The 17,938-nt window shown below is 44.9% G+C and overlaps 2 protein-coding genes across 4 annotated transcripts in view; one reads left to right on the plus strand and one right to left on the minus strand.

The window, feature by feature from the left end:
* Positions 1 to 2,128: 2,128 nt before the first annotated feature.
* On the plus strand, positions 2,129 to 3,880 carry POMC (proopiomelanocortin). The gene is made up of 2 exons (XM_069973983.1): positions 2,129 to 2,257; positions 3,227 to 3,880. The coding sequence occupies exons 1-2, from the start codon at positions 2,129 to 2,131 to the stop codon at positions 3,878 to 3,880; spliced, it is 783 nt and encodes a 260-aa protein (XP_069830084.1).
* Positions 3,881 to 14,193: 10,313 nt separating this feature from the next.
* The window catches only part of EFR3B (EFR3 homolog B), a 115,411-nt gene continuing 111,666 nt past the window's right edge, over positions 14,194 to 17,938 (minus strand). For all 3 annotated transcript variants that reach the window (XM_069975762.1, XM_069975761.1, XM_069975760.1), the window contains exons 22-23: positions 17,820 to 17,869; positions 14,194 to 17,220 (exon numbers count right to left, since the gene is read on the minus strand). In XM_069975762.1, coding sequence (XP_069831863.1) covers positions 17,115 to 17,220; positions 17,820 to 17,869 — 156 coding nt within the window. In that variant the 3' untranslated portion in view covers positions 14,194 to 17,114. The remainder of the gene's footprint in view (positions 17,221 to 17,819; positions 17,870 to 17,938) is intronic.

Raw genomic sequence — 17,938 nt, forward strand, 5'->3', positions numbered from 1 at the left:
AATCTATAATTAGTAAAACTGTGGTGCCCTACTGGTTGCTTTTGTTGTTAGCTCGGCCAGTGCTAGATGTTGGTACCAGCTTTTTTGTATGGCCGGCTTGTATTCCACAAAATGGTACGTAACCTCTTGGGTTGTTGTGGGTCCTTTGGGCTCTTGTCACGGCAACCTGGAATGGCAACTGACCCATCCAGATTGTCGGTACCACCACCCACAAAAGGGGGAAAAATAACCCAAGGTGTGCGGTGGTGTGTGTATAGGTGCAGGTGCGAGTAGAGATAGACAGAGTCCTGTGCGTTTGATATAAAAATAGAACAACTTTACTGTAAAGCTTTTTTAAGTTAACAATACACTATTTACAGACAATAATCTTGATACAGACTTGAGTACTGATGTAGTGCTTGAGGTAGGTGCTTGAAAGGAGTAGAAGAAGTAGTTGTAGTAGTGCTTGTAGAAAGTGAAGAGGAGAGGAGTTTGCCAGAGGAGCCCTATGCCCAGTGCCCTATGCCCTCTGCAGGAACCTTGGTAGATCTATTTAGTAGTGAAGTGATACTTATACTCGCATTAAGACTATGTCTGACCGCCTTCTGCTCCCTAGTATCATCTTAGGTGGGAAGCACGAGCCCCAGCTGTTGTTATCTGGGTGTAGCTAGGTATCCGAGGTGTCCCAGTTACCTGCATCGGATATGTAGACCTTTATATATCGGTAGCTTTGATCTACTGAGATCAGCTTCTATTGCTTCAGGAGTCTGTCTTGCATTTTGTAGACGTGTTCCTGGTTAGGCATAAACATTCAACCTTAACGCGATAAGGGAAATCTGGGTTCCCCTTATTTATGCGTACGGTCACAGCTGCGACATTTGTGACCACCTAGGCTACTCCACTTGCCCTGGTGAATCTGAGACATCTTTGCATCTCAAAGAAAGCCAACTGATTGCAATGAGGACCAAGCAATACTTCCTTGTATGGTACCCTCAGCTCTTGGGGTCTCAGCCTGTAATCGGCTTATACAGATCCATCTAAAAAATAGGGGATTGAGCAAAAAGGAGACTAATTGAATCCAGTGCGGGAAGGAAAATTAAAGCTAGTGTTAGGCTGGGTTCACACTACGTATATTTCAGTCAGTATTGTGGTCCTCATATTGCAACCAAAACCAGGAGTGGATTCAAAACACAGAAAGGATCTGTTCACACAACACACAAAGGCTCTGTTCTGTTAAAATTGAGTCAATGGCCATATAATGGCAAATATTTGCTGCTATTTTAAAACAACGGCTGTTGTATTGAAATAATGGCAGTTATTTACTGTTATATGGCGGCCCTCAACTCAATTTCAACATTGTATGAACAGATCCTTTCTGTGTTTTCAATCCACTCCTGGTTGAGGTTTCAAAATACTGACTGAAATATACTGTGTGTGAACCCAGTCTTATATATTATTTCGCCTCTTCCCTCTAGACTTTCTGCATCCTGGACATCTAGGACATCATGTTATTCAATAAAATAATTGTGGAGTTTCCAAAATTTGTAATAGCTCCCAATACTGAAAGATAGAATATTGTTACCTGAAGACAAAAGTTTCATCTTGGCTTCTCGTCCTATATATCAAGACTTTTGTCTTCTTATAGATTTGTGTAAATCCCAGTCTGTTGGGTTATGTCCATTCTTGCTTTCCTTGTTCCAGGCATCTCCCAAATGTAGTAAAATTAAACTTTCGGTATCACTTGAGTTGTGATAACTGTTCAGCATCATACAGTGTCTCTTAGTTCTTCACCATAAGGCAAGAGACCATGAAAAGTTGTCACCTTCCTATGTAAAGTAGGGAAGATTATATGGAGAGAACTATAGAAGATAAAACTAGATGTTTACTAGAGTCACTGTTGAGTTGAAGGAAAGCCCCCAACAAGCCACCATGTATAGGATTGAGAAAAGCTCCCCCTAGTTAAGCGTTTCGATGCAACATTGGTTGACTAGTTGACCAGGGGACTTACATACTGTATGTGTCCTTCCTTCGTTGTGCTAGATGATCAGCACTGAACAAAAGACATGATTATGTTGACTGCTATTTATACTTATTTGTGCAATTTCTAATTTGGACTACCTGTCTGTCATTTCAGCCGTCCCGCCTGAGAATGTTGCGGCCAGGGTGGAGCTGTATCCTGACAATACTTGGGGTATTTATACTTCATGTTGGCGAGGTCCAGAGCCAGTGCTGGGAGAGCAGTAAATGTACAGATCTCAGCAGCGAGGAGGGAATACTGGTAAGTTCCATCTGTACACAAAGTCCATAAAGTCCATCAATGGTCCCATATACTTCATCATCTAGAGCTGTCATCTATATTCCTCTCCTCAGTCAGAGATAAGGAAAAGAGTGGCAGATAGGGCGATTCAACTAAACACTACTGGTTAGAGGCTACATTTTATGTTTTTTTTTCTACCTTTTTAGCAGAAGAAGATCATGTGCGTTCATGAAGGTTTTTAGGCAATTTGTCTCATGAACTTGCCAAAAGTTCTGGCTGTATCCTTATTTTCCATGGAGTCCTTGGGCTGCATTCAACTTCTCCAGGCAGCAGCATTCAGCTGCCGATCATTTGGGTTCGTGCAAACCCAAACTCTCCAGCTTGTTCGCTGATATCTACTCATGAGCCTATCGTCCTCGGCATTCGCTATAGAGTTCACCTCAGATATTTTCAGGACCTAATAATAATAATCTCAATTTTTATCATAGTAAAATTTTAGTTTCCCCATGCGTCAAAATTATTATTATAGGTGACTGGTTTGTACTCTTCTACTATGGTCTTCGATCATAGTTTGTTAATAGTTTTCACCTATAGACTGGTTCTCTATAGAATGGTTTCCGATCAACCCAATGATCAGAAAATAAAAGTAAAATCTACCTAGACTCACTCAAAGATTTTCCACAATGACTATGATCACTTTGGTTGTGGTGTGGTGATCTGAAAAAAAAAGAGATAAAAAATTGTACACAATCATCTCAGATCAACCATTCCGATGCAGATATTGGCTGAATGGGGCCAGTAGTTTGGTAACCATTAAATTAACCATCTTAGCATTGGTTTGAGTTAAAAGAGAATATTAGGACAAGTTCTGTTTGATTTCCCCTCACATCAAAAATAATTTGTTGGTACCTTCATCTCAACTTACCATTCATGCATAGATCATCCATGATTCGTCCTATTTTCATACTAACGGTCCATGTTTTTTAACAGGAATGTATTAAGGCCTGCAAGATGGACTTGTCAGCCGAGTCCCCAGTGTTTCCCGGGAATGGGCACATGCAACCACTCTCTGAAAACATCAGGAAATATGTCATGAGCCACTTCCGTTGGAATAAGTTTGGCAGAAGGAACAGCACCAGTAGCGATGGCAGCAATGCAGGTTACAAACGGGAAGATATAGCCAACTACCCCATATTTAACCTGTTCCCCACTAGTGACAACCAAAACACACAAGATGGGAATCTGGAAGATGCAGCCATAGACAGGCAAGACAATAAGAGATCATACTCTATGGAACACTTTCGATGGGGCAAACCAGTTGGCAAGAAAAGGAGACCTATTAAGGTCTTCCCAAGTGATGCAGAAGAAGAGTCCTCAGAAATCTACCCAACGGAATACAGAAGAGAGTTGTCTGTAGAGTATGACTACCCCGAAACCAGCTCCGAAGAAGAAATGGACGACAGCATGTCAATGGACAACCCCATTAAAAAAGATCGGAAGTACAAAATGCATCATTTCCGATGGGCAGATCCCCCCAAAGACAAGAGATACGGAGGATTCATGACCCCCGAGCGCAGTCAGACCCCACTAATGACTCTTTTCAAAAATGCCATTATTAAAAACGCCCACAAAAAGGGTCAATAGGATGGAAGAGTCGGCACACACAGCATCATCCTTGAGGTGAAACCAGCATGTCTTTTCTAGGGTGCGATATCTACCCTATGATCAACTACTATGAATCTACTTTGTAGTTAGCCGCGTATCCCAACCCGTAATTTATGTTCTGTCACATTTGGTTTATGAATGTTATGTACAGAGTTAGCAAAGTCTGAAAGGAAAGACCTGCATCAGCAATGTACATAAGGGAACGGTGAATGTTTCTATCGGTGAATCTCTAGTTTTCCGTTTGCTAAATTATTTTCATATCTGACCAAAATGTACTATAATGTAAATGAATGGGAGAATAAACGTTTACAATCTTACTGGCTAACAGCCTATTTCTTCTGTTCTTCATCACAGTGTACTCCAAAGTGACCCCAATAAATACTTCATATTTGGCATCTACACCAAATGTAGGATCTGCGAAAGACATGTCCTTGAAGTCAAGTAGACAGTTTAGCTAGTAATATGGTTTGTGTCACATATGGTATACAAATTCCCAACATGCGACGTGTGTGAGATGGAGAGGGATTCACCAGCTCCCCATGTACTCTGGGTGAAAATTAAGCATAAATTACCCCCACCCCAACACAGTCCACAACCGCACACAACTTTTTCTCATCTTCAAGAACCTTGGTCGAGTTCTGGGTGGACAGGTAACCGTCACAGTCAATACTTTTCGGCAAGTCTTACACTAGCACTGTAGTTACGAGGGGTAACAGAGAGAGGCACTTACTGGTATATGGATTTTTCTACAGACAAAGGACACAGGCAAAGAGACAAAAAATAGGAGGGTACAAGTTGACACCTCAGACTGAGATCTGACCTCGTATTGTTCAAGTTCTTTTTTATACGCATAAGTGGGACTACACCATCAATGACTGTTGGCCGAACAAACATTTAGTTGACAGGTATCTCTCCCATCCTCCCCATCCAAATGAACATGTTCCTTATGAGGACGGGGTAAGTAACCATCAGACCGCTTTGGTTGTCCAACAACAAGAGGTGGTGCAGCAAGAATGCATCATACCCAACCCCTATCTCCATGGACCTCATCTGTAGGTGGAGAGTCAGGGGGCTCCTAAACACCTTATACTATTGGCCGAACTCACGACCTGTGATGCATTCATCTGACTTTAATATAAAGTGTATGGGCCCGTCTAGTCCCTGGGTCCAGTATCCAAAATTGCCACAATTTTTATTAGCTCATGTCATGTTCCATGGATGGACAATGAGGCTATAAGTTATGGAGAGGGGCCATTATTATTAATGATTGTCCTGTAATTCTCCCCACTGTGATCCCGTTAGACAAAAGCGTATGGGGGCCTCCTAACTCTCCCAGATGATGTCAAGGAAGAAAAGTGTCAGGCATGTTAAATCTCAGCTGCCTGACCCTACAGGTCTAAGAAAGATAAGCCACAACCAGAGCTGTCTAGCGGCAGCTTATCCCTTCTCTCTCTATAGAGAACACAAGAAATGTGCTTGGGGAGATCGGTCATTGTTTGAATGACAGCTGATGAAAGTGTATGACCACCTGATGTCATGTCCATGTGCTCACCTTTTGAAGACCACATTTGCGAGCTGGAGGTGACAACCTAACTGTATATTCCTCTACTTCTGTAACTCTTTTATTCATGTGTTAATTATCTTGGGGTCAGGCCTGTACTTAGAGTTCATGCTGCCCTAGGCACTTTGCAAGCTGAGGCGTCCCCCCCCCCCCCCCGGCGCCCTAGCGTCCCATCACCCCACCCTCCCCTCGGCACTGGCAGGTTACATGCATGGTGTATACCCTGGCACAGCTGGCAGGCTGGCACTCCAGCACTCAGTACCAGGTACTACTGAGCAGCACCCCCCGGCTTTCAGTAGCACTGGGTGCGCTCTGCTTGATGCCCGCTCTTCTCATCAAACGGACGTGATGGAGGAAGGAAGGAGGCTGGGGACATCTTAGGTTGGGGGCCACTTCTGTCCAGTGTCGGACTGGGGTACCTGGGGCCCACCTATATAGAACCAGTGAGACATGACATGTTGACCCGCTCCTTTCCTTGATTCATCTGTATCTGTGACAAATCCCTACATTTATAAAGCTCTCAGGTTATGCTGGGAGTTGTAGTCTCTGAGAGGACAACCCTGTAATAAATCACTGTGTGCAGAGTCTCCTGGTGGCTGCAATCTGTGGGTGACAACCATCAGCCCTGAAGGTCCAGCAATACATCTGTCTACACTGTACTACAACTCCCAGCATATCCTGAGGGCTACAGACTGTCAGTACATGCTGGCAGTTGTAGTTGGGCCCTAGGTGCATTGTACACTGGATGCTTTGTGGCATATAAGAATACATAGATCTGTGGGGGCTCAGTGTAGGGAAGTGACCCCAGAACATCACTAATAGGGGATAGAACAAAAACATCTCCCCCTATCCCCTATCAGTGATGTTCTGGGGTCACTTCCCTGCACTGAGCCCCCACAGATCTCTGTATTCTGATCTCCCTCAAAGCATCCAGTGTATAATGCACCTAGGGCCCAACTACAACAGCTGCAGGCACTACAACTCCCAGCATATCCTGAGGGCTGCAGACTGTTCTGGGAGTTGTAGTGCCTGCAGCTGTTGTAGTTGGGTCCTATACACTGGATGCTTTGTGGCATATAAGAATACATGGATCTGTGGGGGCTCAGTGCAGGGAAGTGACCCCAGAACATCACTAATAGGGGATAGTGGTAGATGTTTTTGTTCTCTCCCCTATTAGTGATGTTCTGGGGTCACTCCTCTACACTGAGCCCCCACAGATCTATGTATTCTTATATGCCACAAAGCATCCAGTGTATAATGCACCTAGGGCCCAACTACAACAGCTGCAGGCACTACAACTCCCAGCATATCCTGAGGGCTGCAGACTGTTCTGGGAGTTGTAGTGCCTGCAGCTGTTGTAGTTGGGTCCTATACACTGGATGCTTTGTGGCATATAAGAATACATGGATCTGTGGGGGCTCAGTGCAGGGAAGTGACCCCAGAACATCACTAATAGGGGATAGGGGGAGATGTTTTTGTTCTCTCCCCTATTAGTGATGTTCTGGGGTCACTCCTCTACACTGAGCCCCCACAGATCTATGTATTCTTATATGCCACAAAGCATCCAGTGTATAATGCACCTAGGACCCAACTACAACAGCTGCAGGCACTACAACTCCCAGCATGTACTGACAGTCTGCAGCCCTAAGTATATGCCGGGAGTTGTAGTGCCTGCAGCTCTTGTAGTTGGGTTCTAGTTTAAAAGTTTGCGCTAGTGTACTGTAGTGATTACAGTGCAGTTACTAATGATTCACAGGTGACGTCTTCTCAAATTGCCATCGCTCACTTTTTGCTTTCTTCTCCATCTGGTGTAGTTATCATGAAGACTTCTCCGACCACAACTAGTCTGCAGGCGGGCAACTGGGAGTGACTGGGGAAGGGAGGCAGCTGGGGGTGGCAGGGGGAACAGCTGGGGTGACAGGGGGAGCAGCTGGGGGTGACAGGGGGAGGGGGAGAAGCTAGGGGCAGGGGAAACAGCTGGGGTGACAGGGAAAGGGGGAGCAGGAACAGCTGGGGTGACAGGGGGAGAAGCTGGGGTGACAGGGGGAGGGGGAGAAACTGGGGGACGGGGGAGCAGCTGGGGGACAGGGGGAGCAGCTGGGGGACAGGGGGAGGGGGAGAAGCTGGGGGACAGGGGGAGCAGCTGGGGTGACGGGGAGGGGAAGCAGCTGGGGTGACGGGAAACAGCTGGGGGTGACTGGGGAAGGGAGGCAGCTGGGGGTGGCAGGGGGAGCAGCTGGGGTGACAGGGACAGGGGGAGCAGGAACAGCTGGGGTGACAGGGAGGGGGGAATCTGGGGGAAAGCGGGAGAAGCTGGGGGACAGGAGGAGCAGCTGGGGTGACGGGGAGGGGGAGAAGCCTGGGGGACAGGGGGAGAAGCTGGGGGGGCAGGGGGAGCAGCTGGGGTGACAGGGGAGGGGGAGAAGCTGGAGGACAGGGGGAGAAGCTGGGGGGGGTGCAGGGGGAGCAGCTGGGGCGACAGGGGGAGGGGGAGAAGCTGGTGGTAAGGGGGAGCAGCTGGGGTTACAGGGGGAGCAGCTGGGGCGACAGGGGGAGAGGAAGCACCTAGGGGCGGCAGGGGGAGCAGCTAGGGGGCAGGAGAAAATGGGGGGGCAGCTGAGGTGACAGGATGGGGGAACAGATGGGGGAGCAGATAGAGAAGCAGGAGGGAGCAGCTGGGGGGTAGAAAGAGAGCGGTCAGGGGACGGGGAGCATCCGGGGGGCAGGGGTAACACTCGGGCGGCAGGGGGAGCATCCAGTGGGCAGGGGGAACACACGTGCGGCAGGTGGAACATTCGGGCTGCAGCCAGGGACCAGGGGAAACACAAGGGAGGCAGGGTGAGAGGCAGACTGGGCAGGCCGGAAGCTCACGGCCGCAGCCCCGCAGTGCCAAACTTCTCCCCTGCTTGTGACGTCATTGTGCTGGAGCCGAGCAGGAGAGGAGTTCGGAAACTGCGGGGCTGTGGCTGTGAGCTTCCGGCCTGTATGATCGGCTGTCTGTGCCGGAAGCTCACGCCAGCACCCCGGCAGCCACACAAGATGGTTGCCCTTAATGGCCTTAGTGTGCTGTAGATGCATCTGTTCAACGGTGGGTACCGGTCAACCCGATGACACAGTCCATTTCATCCAGAACTACATCAACACTTCCTGGCCCTGTGGCTTATACATGACCCTTGTAGGCCAGTGCTTCTCAAACTTGGAAGTGCAATTCACTGTTTGGTAAGATAGGGGGTCTTGACATTGGCAGAAAGCAAGGACTGAAAATAGAAAAGTAGAAAATGCACTGACAAGTGTTGAGCCCTTTAATAACCCTGCAGTATCAGTGCAGACTCTGCGATTCACAGATCCTACACACAGGGGCAATGCAACTGGGGTCTGTAGAGAACTGGTGGGTAAAAAGTGCTGCCGGGGAGAATGGGGTCAACGCTGCTGTTGGTGGGGCAGAGGTAAGAAGAGGACATTACTTGAAATAGTTGGGGAGGGGTGTGATGGGTACAGAACTGCCACCAGTGGGAGAGGGCAAGGAATATGGATAGAACTGCTGCCAGTGGGGGGGGAGGGAAAGGAACAGGGATAGAACTACTGCCACTTGGGAAGGGGTGTGAAGGGGTACAGAATAGAGATGATTGAACATCGGGAAATCTTAGATTCGATCGAACTCGAACATTTTCGAACGTGCAGCATTTGATTCCCGATGCTTTGCCGGTCCGTGGGGAAGGAGGAGACAGCCCGAGTACCGCCTGGAATTCTGGGATACAGCCTATTACCAAGTGACTGATTCACTGAAAAACATATCCAAGCTACAATACATCACTAAAAAGGGCCGTTCATAGTAATACAATGGAGATTCAAATACCAACTCCCAGCAGAATCCAGACATGGACAACAGCGAGAACATGTTATATTATATCTTATAAAGATATATATCTTTATAACATCCCATCACTTTCTTTTAGAGATCTTCATAGATGACGCATTATGTAGAAAGAAGCCATGACTACGATTGACTTTGGATCATCCAAGGGCTAGCTACTTCAAAGTCCATAGTCCTTGGCATTTGACTATATCCAGACTTTGTTATAGATACTAGGCTAAAGGTTATAGAGGTGTCCACAAGAACCTTCTTCAAAGGAATGGATAAGGCATCACTAGTGACCATAACGCTCACCCAATAGACATAAATGAACCCATCTCCCCAATGAATATCAAAAGTACAGCATTAGTAGAAGTCCCAGTATCTGATGGATGTTTGAAGAAGGAAGAGGTCTACAAGCCTTCCTGTCCGTTTAAAGATGGGATTTAGTTAATGAGGATTGATAAATATATTACAACCAGATGAGACATTGAATGAGAAGTCACACATTGTAGATCACCCACCAACAAGGCTAAATAGGTATAAAGGCCTCGTCCACCATACCACTCACCCAACTCCACATAGAAAACAGTGAGCTCAAAGAGTTAAAGTGAGAGTCATAGGAACTTTCCAAGGGCAAGAAGCCGCCCTAGAGACCATCAGCTCAGCCATAGAAACAATTACTCATCTCAACATAATTATGTCTGACATAAAAGGACATAGAAATAGAAAAACACCATAAGATCAAGATCTAAACGAATGTAGAATTCATCATCAGCCCAAGGTTGTCAACAGGGTAATTCTTTAATATATAACTTTATTAAAGCAGTAAAAAAAATAACCCTTTAAAAGAAGGATATTTGGAGTTGGTGTATTTATATAAAAGGTTATATGGGGCCCATATACTGCTACCGACTTGCAAGCTCCAGTTAAAAGGTTAATCAGCTCATCACGTGAATTGTTTTCTTTGTAATCTAGACACTAGCCCCACTTACACCACTGGTAAGCTCCTCGGGGGTGGGGTTTAAAGAGATTGTTTCCTTTAAGGTAAGAACTTATTGGTTTGGATTCCTTTTGGCCGCAGCCTCTTACACTCTAACTTAAGGGCCGTGCTAGATCGGAGCTCATTTACTGAGCCTATTGCTGCAGCATTCCCTTCCCGGCCAGTGATTGGCTGAGCAGCTTGTCACTTCAGGGACCTGCTCTGAAGTTGCACTGGCAGCTGCAGGGAGCAGAGGGAAGCAAAGAAAACGCCAGAGAGCAGGCAGAGGTAATTTATGAAGTTTATTATTTTCTCTAGACAGTAATCAGCATGTCATAACTATTACACGTAGCTATAAGCGATCAGGGACAATGATTTTAGGTTAGGACCAAAAGACACGATCAGTCGTTGATTGTTATTATAGGCTGATTTTTGTCTTTATAACATGGAAAAATCTGCCGAATTGGGCTGATTTGACAAATTACCATTCCGTGTAATAGGGTCTAATCTTATGCATGAAGTAAAGAGAAACTAAAATACTCACCAGCTGAAAATTCTGATGTTTTGTCTTAAAAAAAAAAAAAATACAAAATTCGACAGCTCCATGCACACATTGGTTTCACATGTAGCGGCTGATTTCGATACAACCATCCATATACCAGTTCATGGTGCTTCCAATGGGCACTGTATTCATGGCATAGGCACTGCAGTCATTGTGCCTCCCTAAACAATGGAGCCACATGGTGGTGTAGTATGGGCCTATAGTTGACATTGGAGGCAATGCTGAGGATCTATACAGGGATGTGTAATATACACCAGACTTTTAGAATTTATGCCCATGGTAGAGGAAAGTCTATAGAGTCTGCAAAGTAGAGCAAGGTGACTGTATGGCTCTAGTATGAAGAGGTATCGGCTCCACAGAGACTATATGGAGTAAATCCAAGAAACAATGATTTCTTATATCACCAATTACACAGAGTCTGATGCCATAATTGTTTTTGCTTTCTCTTCCACCATTATGTACTGAACAGAATGTATTGTCCTGTCAACTAGGTCTTGAACTTCCCACCCAGACCGCAATGACATTATACGGTATTATTTCACCACGATTGCTCTATCGGAACAAGTAGATAAGCGCCACTAATGCACTTGGGCTCGATGGCGGCTACTAATGATATTGTCGTGGATATCATTCTTTACAAATAGCTCAAGTTGTACTTTGCGGAATTTGAAGTTACTCATGAAAGGATCCGTGTTCTGGAAGAGGCTCAGCCGAGAGGTCTACTTATATCCTGTTATTTTATAAATGTCTCTCAGTCAAGTACAAAATGATGGCAATAAAACCATAAACCTCATCATTATAGAGAGGAACGATGTAATAAGATCCTGGGAATTGGGGATGTAATAAGTAATATGTCCATCTACATTCCGCACATTGCTTTTCTATCCTGGGGTGCGGAGGACCGTGCTTGTACTTTCTGGAATATTTAGGTTTTTTATTCAAACTGCGAAAAAAAGTATAGAGAAAGAAAGAGAAAAAGCTGTTGGTTTCCTAATAAAAATTACACAGTCCATGGAGTCCCAATATTATCACCACTTCCTAGTTGAAAGTGTTTATCTCATAATCACTTGTGCGCGTTGGCGTGTCAGGGGAGAAACTGAGAACAAACACCCTGCAGCCATTGCTGGAAGAAAGCAAGATGGTGGTGGAAGACTTAGGGCCCGATCACACTACGGAATCAGCGCCGAATCCCACCTGCTATCTCTTTTAATTGGAGGCCTTGTGTGCCTCCACTTTATGCGTCTCTACGCTCAAAGAATTAACATGTCAATTCTTTTAGAGGAGAGGTGCGGAGAGCGGAGGCACAAGAGGTCTCCCATTGAAAGAGATAGCAGGCAGGATCTCCCAGCAACACAATGTGACGTCACATGGCTAGAACTGTCCAACATTGGTTGGAAGCACATGACTGACTTCCCAGTACTAGCCTGGCCCTTACTTTCCCAGACTTAAAATGGAAATAAGAATCTGTGGTACTTCTACGATGGTGTTGGCTTTATTGATGCTCCAGCAGCTGTGAATTTTATGCTACTGCTCCCAGCTTGCCTAAGCGCCTACCCTTTTTCTAAGCCCATTGTTACGCCAGGCCCAAAGCTCATGCAGAGGAAGGTTGCTAGGAGCTCTGAAATAGCCTCATGGCTGTTTTAGTACTGTAGCATGAACATTTTAACTGTTTCAGAGCTTCTGGGATTCTGGTCCGTAGCCCATCCATCAACAACCATAGCTTTGTAATATTCTCTGTAAAAGAATGATGACCTAGGAGATCAGTATGCCTTAGAGTAATAGGGCTCCTACATCAGACTGCATAATCAGACTACACAGGGTTTGTTTGTAGTCTGTAACCATGGATACCTGCAAAGGAAATGTAATCACATTTTGATCCAAGATTGGATAATGTCTGTCAGTGTGCAAGTGATATGGAGGTTTAGAGGTGATAACTGTTTGCCGAACTAGCAGATAGATCTCAAAATGGGAGACAAAGAAGAGCCAGCAAAAGACCAAAGAGACAGATGATAAATAGTATAATAGGGGAAAAAACAACATCAGGATGGAAGACGATAACCGCCAAGAAAAAAATGTAACCACGGTGAGCGGCGTCCTCACAGAGCATTGTTTATTATGCCCGTAATTTACATAGAAATTTTATCAAGCTGCCTGTGACAAGTGTAACATTTATAGTGAAAAGGGCAGAAAGAGACTAAATCATTAACAGGAAAACAAAACAGGCGAGAACCGGGGGTCCGTGTCCTCCAGATGTAATGAGAATCACAGAGAAATGTCCGGAAAGGGAACAGATCACTCAGACAGACGTCAAGTGTGTCGCAGAATGCTGAAAAGGTTCTTCCGCAGGTTTGTAACACAGGCGAAGGTTTTATTTCTATGAATAGATAGATAGATAGATAGATAGATAGATAGATAGATAGATAGACCACCATTCTGCTCTAAAAGCAGTGGTCCAGTTGGTACATATAGATATAGTAAATATATATACAGTGGTACCTTGGTTTAAGAGTAACTTAGTTTAAGAGCGTTTTGGTTTAAGAGCTCACAGTTTTTCAAAATTGTGACTTGGTTTAAGAGCATTGCTTTGGTTTACAAGCTTCCTGTACTGGGTGGAAGCACGAGTAGAGGAGGGGCATGGTCTGCATAGTGTGGTATACAGCCCTATACTCTGACCCAGGAAGTCTCCCTCACCTTCAAAATCATAGCAGGTCCACTTCAGGCTGGGGCTCACATCAGGGGACAGGACTGTGGAGGTAATCTCTTCATTACTGTAACCCCCGCTTTCCCTGGACAGAGAGCGCTGCTATACTGTGCCCACATCTGCCCTGCACATTCCTACATACTCCCTGCAGTCTCTGTCCGCCCTTGTGTTTCCCATCCTCTCCATTACTGTACAGTAACTTATAATATCACATATTCTGCTGTTTCTGAATGTTTGTTTCATCTGTTTTACATGTTATTAGGAATAATAAATCATTATTTTTGGGGTGTGGAACCAAATTGTCTGCATTTCTATGATTTCTTATGGGAAAATTTGCTTTGGTTTAAGAGTAGATTTGGATTACATGCACAGTGCTGGAACGAATTATGCTCGTAATCCAAGGCATCACTGTGTATCTATCTATCTATCTATCACAGTATACACTATGGGGGAGATTTATAAAACATGGTGTAAAGTGAACCTGGCTCAGTTGCCCCTAGCAACCAATCAGATTCCACCTTTCATCCCTCACAGACTGTTTGGAAAATGAAAGGTGGAATCTGATGGTGCTCAGAACTGGTTTTAATATTTGTCCTTAGTGGGATCTAGACAAAGAATCGGCACCACACCCGATAGCCTTAGAAGCTCAAAACAAACTTTATTCATCACAATATACAAACAATGTACAGTGGTCATCAGTTAGTCTATACGTCATCCACAGAGGGGGCAGCATGTATAACAATGATCAAACACAAGGGTGGCATGTGAAGGGGACAGGAACAGATGAGGCCGGACGCTTATCACCTAGGCGGTGACCTATGCCATCCCCCCGTCAGGCACCACTTAACATGGTTCTAGACACATACATATGCTATCAACTGGCATGGAAAAAAACTTAAAGGGGAACTGATTTATTTTTAGTGGCACTGAAAGTGTTAAAATCCAAGAACGCTTAACCACAGATAGAACAGAAAGTAGAGGATGTCCTCTCTTGAATTCCTCAGACTATCTCTGCCCCCAAGACTCAGTAGAGTCAAATGGGAGGAGCCAAGACTCAAAGGCTTAAACCTTCACTATGCATCACCCCTTTTTACTTTTTATTGAAAGTTAAGGGGTGCATAACAAGGTCATAGCATGTACTGTTAGGACAGTTCTTTGGTGGGACTTGCTGAACATGCCATAATAGTCCACAGGTCTACACTAGTGACCATCTCGTCAAAGTGACTTCAAGGGGTCGTCCATCTAGTTTCAAGGAACTGTCTATTTGATTTAATTAAACTTATCTTAATATCCCAGGGTGGGGGTATTGACCAGCAATCACCATGTGGCCCCTTGAAATAGGCTTGTGCTCTCAACTGGGGTATAAAGATTAGTATCACAGTGACAAACATCAATAGTTCCAATATACTTATCCTAAGTTTTGTGTTTTTTACACGAGTGAATAAGAGGTTAAATATAATCAAGACATTTTTCTTTTTCTTTTCACTCCTTTATTACTATCACTGTGTTTATTTTTAGACTTGTTCTGCCCCTGGTAAATCCTTCTAACTAGGCCCAAGGAGCGGCCATATTGTCACCACAGGCTCTATAGGCGTGCACCGCCCCTGTTCTCTATAGCAGCCTAGGAATAAAAAGCTAAAAAATAAAATAAAATCACACAAGACATTAGTTTTTACAACAAAACCATAATGTGAGGGACAAATCTACACACAACATCGACAATATCCTATAATCCAGATACCAGATATGTCCCCAATCCTTACATTGGGTGTTTAGATTATTTAGAGAGGGGGGGGGGGGGCAACAATTCATAAAGTCTTCTATATATTTTATTATTTCTATAGACCAAAGCTGTCAAGGCATGATGGGAATTGTAATTTTGCAACAGCTGGAGGGCCAAAGGTTCCCCTAATCCCTGGTCTAGCTGTACAGGGAATAAACATCTCTTTTCCTGTATATGAATAGGGATTCCTGATCCCTAATATTGATTTGGGTAATTCCTGATATTATATACATATAATCTATGTAAAAATGACATCATTCTTTAAATACATGATATATCCTGTACTTTCTTTCAGTTACATACTGTATTATACTCCAGAGCTGCACTTACTATCCTGCTGGTGGAGTCATACATTACATTACTTATCCTGTACTGACCAAGTTACATCCTGTAGTATACTCCAGAGCTGCACTCACTATTCTGCTAATGGGGTCACTGTGTACATACATTACATTACATTACTTATCCTGTACTGATCCTGAGTTACATCCTGTATTATACCCCAGAGCTGCACTCACTATTCTGCTGGTGGAGTCATACATTACATTACTTATCCTGTACTAATCCCGAGTTACATCCTGTATTATACTCCAGAGCTGCACTCACTATTCTGCTGGTGGAGTCATACATTACATTACTTATCTTGTACTGACCCCAAGTTACATCCTGTATTATACTCCAGAGCTGCACTCACTATTCTACTGGTGGGGTCACTGTGTACATACATTACATTACCTATCTTGTACTGATCCTGAGTTACATCCTGTATTATACTCCAGAGCTGCACTCGCTATTCTGCTAAGTATCAGTGAAATACCAAGTACAGCTCTGGAGTGTAGTACAGAATGTACACAGAGGCTCTATGTATGTGTAACTAGGAAATGCTGCTGTGACACAGTTATAGGCCCCATTTGGACCAGACTTTGCAGCCAATCCCTTGGATGCACTGATTCCACAGGGTCATATTGCATGATGCAGCGATAATGGCGGGTCCTCCGGATCGTCCTCTCTGGTGGACTCAGGGTACCACCATTATAATCCATGATCTTTCTTCTTCCTGCCCTAGCTCACTATTGATGGTGGCCATATGCCATATTATGCCCCTGTATATCCATCCTTCCCTTCCTGGGCGAGATGGTTCCTGATGACTTCCCGATTCGTTGCTCCTGGTAGGGACTGTGTATCGTGCGGTTTCGGGACATGGATACACTGAGCGCCTTTAAGCCTTGTGACTCTGTATCTCCAAGGACAGCAGTGTTTCCTATTATTAGACTTCCGCACATTATACAATCCATTCATCCTCTGCCATTCACGAGCCGCCCACAGCCCCCGGTGAACCTTCCCATTCATGGCTTCCTTTCAGTGCAGATAATGTATCTCCGGTTATGCTAATGAAACAAACTAAAGTCTCAAGTAAAAGCATTAACTTCATTGAGAAGTTCTTCAGAGATGGGACAGCACTGCTACATCACTGCACTGGCCTTCATGCAGACACGGACCACCATGAGGGTTGTGGGGCAATGCATTGGGCCGACTTCTCACAGGGACACGTAATGGAAATCTCAGTGGCCCAATTCATACAAGAACAATGCAGCATAACGCATGGAGAGGACATCCATAGGTTTTAGTGCAAACAGAACACTAGATCTGGACATGAGCTGGAAGAAGAGGGTGACCCCGGTGGAGAGTCTCAGTAGTGCAGGTCTCTCGGAGAGAGAGGAACATGCTGTAGAGCAGGACAGGCTGTAGCTGGTGATCGGCTGCTGGGAGATCAGTAGACACACAGATCGGGGAATTTCATTTCGTACACAGGGATGGAGTGGTTCTGGGTCTGGCCGTACGCTGCTGTGATGGTGCCGGAGGGGCTCGGTGGAGGACTGGAGGACACGAAGAACAGGGAATATGACATACCATGACAGCATTGTACCGTCACTTACTCGGCTGTGCACCATGACATTATTGTACTGTCACGCACACTGCTATACACTATGACATTATTGTACTGTCACTCACACTGCTATACACTGACATTATTGTACGGTTTGTACCGTCACTCACACTGCCATATACTATGACATTATTGTACCGTCACTCACACTGCTATACACTATGACATTATTGTACCGTCACTCACACTGCTATATACTATGACATTATTGTACCGTCACTCACACTGCTATACACTATGACATTATTGTACTGTCACTCACACTGCTATATACTATGACATTATTGTACCGTCACTCACACTGCTATATACTATGACATTATTGTACTGTCACTCACACTGCTGTATACTATGACATTATTGTACCGTCACTCACACTGCTGTATACTATGACATTATTGTACTGTCGCTCACACTGCTGTATACTATGACATTATTGTGCCGTCACTCACTCCGTTGTATACTATGACATTATTGTACTGTCACTCACACTGCTGTATACTATGACATTATTGTACCGTCACTCACCGTATTGTCAGCTCGAAGATTTGGTTCAGTTTGCTCTGTAACAGGGACGCCTTGAAAAGAATAGAAGACAGGAGAGAGGTGAGTGGACAGCGAGCGCCATTCACTGACATGTAACATTA

This window comes from Dendropsophus ebraccatus, chromosome 6, assembly GCF_027789765.1.
Source record: "Dendropsophus ebraccatus isolate aDenEbr1 chromosome 6, aDenEbr1.pat, whole genome shotgun sequence".
In the NCBI taxonomy this organism is placed as follows: Eukaryota; Metazoa; Chordata; class Amphibia; order Anura; family Hylidae; genus Dendropsophus; species Dendropsophus ebraccatus.